The 8,682-nt window shown below is 32.7% G+C and overlaps 1 protein-coding gene across 4 annotated transcripts in view; it reads left to right on the top strand.

The window, feature by feature from the left end:
• The window catches only part of Cdh12 (cadherin 12), a 939,940-nt gene that overhangs the window by 841,389 nt on the left and 89,869 nt on the right, over positions 1-8,682 (top strand). For all 4 annotated transcript variants that reach the window (XM_048802957.1, XM_015496396.2, XM_048802958.1 and 1 more), the window contains one exon: positions 1,069-1,188. In XM_048802957.1, coding sequence (XP_048658914.1) covers positions 1,069-1,188 — 120 coding nt within the window. The remainder of the gene's footprint in view (positions 1-1,068; positions 1,189-8,682) is intronic.

Genomic DNA, 8,682 nt, shown 5'->3' on the forward strand with positions numbered 1-8,682 from the left:
GATTCCACATTTTTAAATTTATTTTAACTGATATGTGAAAATATAGCAATTATATATATATATATATATATATATATATATATATATATATAAATGAAATGTTGTGTTATCCTTTGACACATGTAAAAATTGTGAAATTTTAAATCAAATTAATGAATCTCCTCAAATATTTATCATTTATTTATGATGAAAACCTTAAAAATACTTTTTTTGTTGCTTTTAGATGGATATGTTATTGTTATCTATAGTACCCTAGATGCAGTACCACACCAGAGCTTCTTGCTCCTCCTCTTGTTACTCAGAATATTCATCAACATTTCCCCTATTATCCACCACTCTTGACTTCCCCAGCCTTTGTGAACCACCATATCACTCTCCACCTCTATAAGATCAAATGCTTAGATTCCATACATAGGTGGAATACATGTCTTTCTGTGCCTGGCTTATTTCATTTAACATAATGATCTATGTTTCCGTCCATGCTGCCACAAGGGACAGGGTTTAATTTCTAGGGCATATTATTATCCTCTTTGTAACACTTTTTTTTTTTAATCTCCTCATCAGTTGAGCAACACTTCGGTTGTTTCCATTTCTTGGCTATTGTGAATAGTGCCACAATGAGCAGAGGAATGCAGATGGCCTTCCACATTCTGATTTCGTTTTCCTTAGATATATTTCTCTTGGAACCACTGGTTCAAAAAGTAGTTTTGTTATAAAATGTTTGAGGAACTTTCACACTAATTTCCTAAATGGATGTACTAATGTGCAGTCTATCAAGCATTGAGCAAGAGTTCTGTTTTTTCACCATCTTCACCAGCTCTTGTTAGCCTCTAAGTCTTTTTGACACTAGCCATTTGTAATAGGGTGATGTGATATCTCACTGTGGTTCTGATGTGTCATTGTATGATGTTTTGATGGTAACAGTTAAATTTTCTTCAGTGGCATAATATCTCATGACATCCATGAGAAATGCCAAAATCCAAAGGAAAATAGAGTGCAGCAAATTATAGAAATGGCTTTCAACTCTGTACAGGAAGAAAGCTAGAGTCACACTGTCTTATTTTCCAGGTGCATATGTGCTCCAGGTCAAGGCCACGGATGCAGATGACCCGACCTATGGAAACAGTGCCAGAGTTGTTTACAGCATTCTTCAGGGACAACCTTATTTCTCTATTGATCCCAAGACAGGTAAATTTTTTATTAGAGAAAACATAATCACCACTCCTTCAAATATTTAAATTTTAATTAATTCTTGGCATGGAAATCACCTATTCTAATACAGCAAAAAAGATTCTGTGAGCTTCATACTGAGCAAAGAAAATAGCATCTCACCTATCTGCTATAGATAGTGACTTGTGTAAATCTAAACATTTTCACATATACTTACAACTTCTCTGGTTGTCTTATTTTAAATTTTCAAAAGTCTATTTTTTAATTCTTCTGGCTAAATAACTTTTCATTCCATGTTTCTTGGCTGAATTAAATTATATTCCATTTTTAGGCTTATCAGTGCATGGAGAAATCCTATATCATCTTTGCTATCTGTATAAGTGTCATAAGTGGCTGGCTAAAGCCAAGAGAGACAGGTTTGTAATAAAGCAAAGGAGAGTGTGACAGACATGAAGACCATTGATTCTGTAGTCTGTGTCTTCAAAGCCATCACACTTCTAAAAAAACAAACAAACAAACAAACAAAAAAACAAAAAACCTAACCTAAATTGCAGATTTAAAGGCCAAATATAATATGGATAATGTAGAAAGGGCAGGAACATATGCACATGAAAGATCTTATATCCCTCCCCCTTTTTTTGTGGTGCAGGGGATTAAACCCAAGATCTCATGCATGCTAGGCAAGTGGTCTACCACTGAGGAAACCCTCAGCCCCTATTTTCCCTTATATATGACATGAGATCTCTCTTCTTCTAAGCAGTCTGTTTTTGAACTCTAGATACGTTGTTATGGAGATTCGTCCACTCTAACCAGTGAATGAAGAAGGTATTCCATGTCAAATCATAGTTAAAGCAAAAACTCCAGGTGATAGCCATTCTATCCCCTCTTATATAGTGCAATTAAATATGTTGCAAAATAAATTGGGCACCATTAATTATGTTAGCTGAAGATAATGGGGAGTGTCAACATATACTAAAATAAACTATCTTTAAAATGTGCAGATCAATTACTGTTGATGAAAAATATTAAATTTATAAATTTTAAGACACATTATGTCTATGTATATATATTTGTATACAATTTATTGATATAATCCAAATATACTTCCTAAGAGAGGTATGTGCTAAAATCTGGTATGCCAATGAGATAATTTATTAATAATTAGCCATCTACTAATGTTGCCTAGAAACAAAGCATATTGTTTTTCTACTAAGTTGGAAACAAATGCAGGACCTACAGAACTTCCTGTAAATGCCCACTTCTTTCCCTTGTGATGAGGTCAATGGGGAAACAGAAGTTTTGAAGCTGAGAGTAAGATAGTGGATTTCTTCTTTGCCTAGATAAAAAAAAAAAGAGTTGAGAGTAAAGAGAACACATCTTTCCTTTAAGAATTCCTTTGAGAAGTGTTGTAGTTTGGATATGAGGTATTGCTACAAAACTCCTCTGTTAATGAAGTAATGTCCAGAGGTACAGTAATTGGATTGGGAGATCTGAAACCTACTAAGTTCATCTTAGTTTGAAAGGACTAGGTGGTAACTGTAAGCTGGTTGGGCATGGCTGGAGGAGACAAATGACTGGGAATGTGCCCTGCAAGGGTACATCTTCCTTTCCCCACCTCCTGCCTCCTTAGTGCAAGGAGAAGAGCAGGATTCTTTTACCATACCCTTCCCCCATGATATGCTGCCTCACCTAGGGCCCAGAGCAATGGAATTGGCCATCTATGGACTGAGACCTGAAACTGTGAACCTCAAATAAATTTTCCTTTCTTTAAGGTGTTCTTGTTGAGTATTTGGGGTACAGAGATAAAAGGCTAACTAAAACAAGAAGCAATTATAAGGGGAAGAGAATCCAGAAGGTCTAAACCTCCTCTGGTTTAGACAGAGTATTGTAGATTAAATGTCAGACCATGAGATGCTACCAGTGAGTGTGTGATGGGGAAGTAACCTTTAGAAGGTATTTTACAGTAAATATGGGAGTGAATGTAGGAAGATATATGTCAATATCATTATTAAACAAGATTTTTGATTATTGTTAACTGTGGGAAAATTATTTATTTTAGAAGAACAGGGAAAATTGAAGAAGAAAAAAGTTGAGGATGTTGTTCAATGAAGTTTATGTTGACACAAACTTTCCAAGAAATTACAGTGTTTTGGAAAATGGGCAGAATATATAAAGGATTGATGAAGGGACATCATCTAAAATGTGTCCTTTCATTAGATTGGGTCATTAGTTTTTCTTCATATATACATATATATGTGATTTTCTTAGTTGTAGGTGGACAAAATACCTATAGTAATTAAAATTTTTTTAATGTGGTGATAAGGCTCAAATCCAGTGCCTCACATGTACTAGGTGAGTACTCTACCACTGAGCTACAACTCCAGCCCCTGGGCTATTTTTTCTTAAAAGAGTTTTAAATCATTTCCAAATTTACTTTTATGGATAATCTGATAAGAAATGAAAATATGAATTACTTCAGTCTCTGAGGAGCACTCCTGAGAGACAAAAGAAAGAAAAAAAAAGTATATAGCAACTTGTGAAGAAAGAGGGTCAGTTTTAGAATACTCTCATGGGTTTGCAATTATGTACTCTATAGTGTGTTTGTGTTTATATACTAAGCAGGGTGGCCAATGAAAGATGAATGACTTCATGCTGTTAAGAAAAACTGTAGGTGATGTGGATATAATTAAAACCTAACTGAAAATAAGAAAAAAAATATACAGAGATAAACTGAATACTTGTGTTAAGAATATACTAGCTATAGTCAAATTAATACCATACAGATATCAGTTATGTGAGTCAAGACAAATGCTCTCCTTTTGAGTCTACTTGGGCAGTATTAACTTTAAATAAATTCTAATTCTTTTCGAAAGTATTACACTACAACATAATATATGAATACACATTATGACTTTAAAATTTCATGTTTATATTTTTGTATAATGCTTATTATATAGAACTAAATGTGAAACAATTCTGGCATAAAGTACATAATAGATTTTTGAAGCATTGATTTTCACTGGAGACAGAAGTCTTCGTAGTAGCATTGCCTCAGACCACTAGACAGGAAAAGAGTGGATGATGAGACACTTCATTAAGAGAATGAAAACTAGTTCTTCATGCACAAAAACCATTAAGAAGACTTTTTGTCAAATTTATCACCTTGTGGTAGATAAGAATAAATCAAAAATCAAGGATAATTGCAATTTCTCAGAAATACTCTCCATTTGTTCCAGCCATATAGCTTCTTTTTATGATTCCTCTTGCTGTTATTAAATAAAATGCATGAAAAGCCAATATTATCTAAAATTTTCCACATTTGAGTGTAGAGAACAGTTTAAAACAATTCTTAAAGGAAGAGTCTCATCAAAACTTCTGGTGCATAAATATTTAGGAAGAGATAAATATTTCTATATTTTGTTTATTAGACATGAGAAAATAAAATTGATGTTTATACTGATATTTCACTTTGATAAGCCTTCCTAACATTTCTGAGTAGATATGGCAAGATTTTTTTTCTAAATATAAATACATGACATTAATATAAATTAATTTATTGAATGAACTAAATCAAGAAAGAGTACTTTTTTAAAGTTATTTGTTTGATAATTTTTTGTCTTAACCAAGAAATAGTTTTCTATAGGTATGTTCATATATATGCCTTAAGTTATAAATAAATAATATTCATAAAAATCCAAATGTAAGTGCATCTATAAAACATGCATTGTTTTATTATATTTAATAAGAAATTGAATTATTTATTATATCATATAATGATATTTTATTATATCATAAGCTTGTATCAGCTTATTATATAAATTATAAAGCTTAATTATACTTAATGTTTAAAGAGCAACGAAAAGCCTTTATAAGTTATAAAATATTTTTTTAAAAAGCAAAATAATGTAGTATTTTATCTAGTGCATGGCATCAGAATACTGCTGATCATAGTAACCTTAATAACAGAGATATTCAATTTAGAACAAAAAATATTACTCTTAATAACTGAATCTAATGCATTAATTAATGTTCAACATTTTTTAATGCATTTAGTTTTTTTTTCCAAATGATTCCAAGTAACTAGTCTGCATTAATTAACTAGTGATTTCCACATTGTATATCTACATTGTGTATCATATGGTGATGACATTTTGTACTTTTCTAAAATATCTGAGCCCTACTTGAGGAAGCTTATTGATATCAATTTCAATATATTTGTTATTCTATAAACTTTAATATTGTCTGTATACAGGATATAAAAAATAAACATTTTAACTTTTTAAATGCACATTTTAGCAGTATTATGTACATTTACATTGTTATGCAACCAACAATGGACGGATATATTGTATAAATAAAGGTACAGATATAGATATAAAACTAGTATTCTATATCCAGAAATTTTTGGCCAATTTATTTACATTAAATTTGAAACATGTGTCCTTTCTAAATTCTTTTAGAATTTGTGTAGATATACATCATTTATATAATTTATACCAAAACAGTTAAGGGAAAATGCAGTTGCATGAGCTACTTTCTTGTTTTTTTGTCTGTTCTGATATTCCAGGCTGTGTGACCCTCCTTAGTTCATTGACCTTACCAAGATTTTTGCTCTTGAGTCTATCACCATTCATTCAGATAAAATAATCTTCAAGTCTATATCCTATGTGTTCTTATGTTTTGACTAAAATTTATTTTTTTTTAGGTTTTAAAGTGTGTTGATATTCTAAAGCTCATACTAATACTGCAGCATGGACCATACCGTATGTTTTGAGCCAATACTTTATAAGACCATGCAAATGCTTATGATGTCTTGTGTCTTGAAAATTATTTTCATATTGATTCAGAATATAATTTTGTAGAACTCAGATTTCTAATATCTCCATCATTCAAGCCATTCCTTCAATATATGTTGGCCAGAGTGAATGAATTGCCAGGAAACATTAAAATAAGGACTCGTTATGGGCACACCAAGGGCAAGAAAATCAATAGGTGCAGTACATATTAAGAAGAAAAATGTGTCAAGGAAACACACCATTATTAAGATAAAAAGCACACATGTTTAGCTATTTTGCAATGTTTTGCATATGTGTAGCAATATTAGCTGGCCATGAATGCATCATAGGAAAAGATCCCCTTGTATTGGACATTGTACCTCTCTAAGAGAAGTGTACTAGAGTTCCACTAGCCTTGTTTTAGAAATCATAAGATGCAAACATGAGCAGAAAGATCTAAGAATATTTGGCTTTGAAAAAATAATACTCTAGAAGGATGTAATATATGCTGGTAGGAATTTCATTCTGTGTTGCTTTCAAGGAGAAGCTCTCTCAATGGCTCTCTCATCTAAATACACTGTTTGTGTGTGTAAAAAGGGGATGTGTCATAATCTTATGAGCTTGACATCACCAGATTTGGTATCATAGGTCAATACCATGACCGGTAATGTATTTAATTAATAATTTATTTTATGTACATTTATTTATAACCTATGGCCTTGGCCACTGTGATACTGAGATGAATCAAGTAGATTCCCATCTACTGAGTGGAGCCCATCAAGTCCTCAGAAGGTTATATTTGAATTTTGTAAGACACAATTTTCTATGATGAATAATGCTACTAATGGACACTACAGATATAGACTGATTAGACGGGTGAAACTTCTTGAGGAACATCTCCTGGGGAAAATGACTCCTAAGTCCTATGGAACTGTTAAGGCCTATTATAGTGGGAGTTCCCTGTTAAAAATAACTTGTTAATTCTTCTTGTCATCTAAATACATTGTTGACAACATGTACATATATATAAACTTCATGTATGCAGTGATGGATGCAGAATTTTTACTAATGCCTATAATGGCTTGGGTATGAGGTGTTTCCTGAAAATACCTGTTTATGCAGGAATATTTAGAGGTAAAATTATTTGGCCATGAGACCTATAAACTTATCAGTCCATCTTAGTTTAAATCACTGGGTAATACCTACAGGCAGGTGGGATGTGGCTGGAGGAGATAGATCACTAAAGGAAGTGGCCTGAAAGTGTATCTTCCCTGTGGCCCTTCCTCGCCACATGCTTTCTCTTTCTCTGCTTCCTCACCCAGCCACAGGGGAGAAGCTTTCCTTCACTGAACATGTTCCCCCATAATGTGTTGCCTCATCTTGGGCCCAGGGCAATGAAGTCAGTCTGCGATGGACTAGACCTCTGAAATTGTGAGCCCCAGATAAACAGTTCTTCCTCTTAGTTGTTCTTGTTGGAAATTTCTGTCAGAGAGATAAAATCAAAACAACATGGTTTAAAAATGCATTATTTTTGGCCAATTAAGTCTAAAAGGAAATGAAACTCAGTAACTTTTTCAAATCAACTGATAACAAAATCCAGATCTCTTATTTAGTGTTTTTAATTACTTAGCTGTGAAATTGAAAATGGAAATATATATTATGCCTGCTAAAGTTCTTAGTTCTTACACTATTATTATTGTTCCTATCCTGCCATCTATCTTTAACAGGCTTATGTATAAAATATATTTTCTACTGCTTTCTCCACATTATTACTTGTATAAAGGTTAATTATTACTTGGTCAATCCTGGAGCCTATGATTTACTTAAAGAGATCAGTCTCTGGTCAAAAGTAATGTTTATTCAAGATGTTTCTCATGATACAGCAATTATAATACAGCTAGGTCCAAACTAAATCCTTCATCCCATTCAAAATTATATCAGAAATTCTTTTCTGCAAATAGTGACCAGAATTTTTAAAAACACATTAAATAATAATCTCTCTTGAAAAAAAAAATGTATGTATGCTTTTTTCCCATATGGTAAATTAACTATTACTTTATTAAAATCTACTTTTTAAAATATTATTTATTAAATGTCTACTGTATGCTTGTCATTATTCTAGGTAAGTATTCTCCAAAAATACAGAGAAAAAAGCTTGCTTTCAGCAACTGATATTTTGTTTGGGGACCACAAACCAAAGAGAATAATTAAGAAAAATAAACAGGGTTTTGAATAGCAATAAGAACTAAAGAGAAAATGACAAAGGTCATGAAATGCTGAGTAGTAGCATCTCTCATAGAATAATGACCCAACCCGAGTATGAAAAGTTGTTAATTGCTTGAACTTGCAGATTTGTTATACTATATGCAAAGGAGAGCTAAGTCGCAGGTATAATTTATCCAGCAGATAATCTGCTATGGAGATGGGAATCATCCTGTTTCCTTTCAGTGGACACAAGTAATCCCAAGGGTCTTTCTTAGTGAAACAGAGGAGTCAAAAAAGAATTGAAGATGCTGCTTCAGAAGATGGTGAATGGGGATGAGGAACAGGCAGTTAGGCATCCTCCAGAAGATGAAAATGTTTAGAAAGGAACACAGCACTGCTGACAGCTGGACTTGAGGCTAACAAGACCCTCTAGAATTGATATGGTATCATGTTAGAGTCTGTAAACAAGTCAGGATGGCGCCTGGCATTTTGCCAGAGGGAATGGTTAATGTTAAGGTCTGTAAACAAACAC

This window comes from Marmota marmota, unplaced genomic scaffold (genome assembly GCF_001458135.2).
Source record: "Marmota marmota marmota unplaced genomic scaffold, marMar, whole genome shotgun sequence".
Lineage (NCBI taxonomy): Eukaryota > Metazoa > Chordata > Mammalia > Rodentia > Sciuridae > Marmota > Marmota marmota.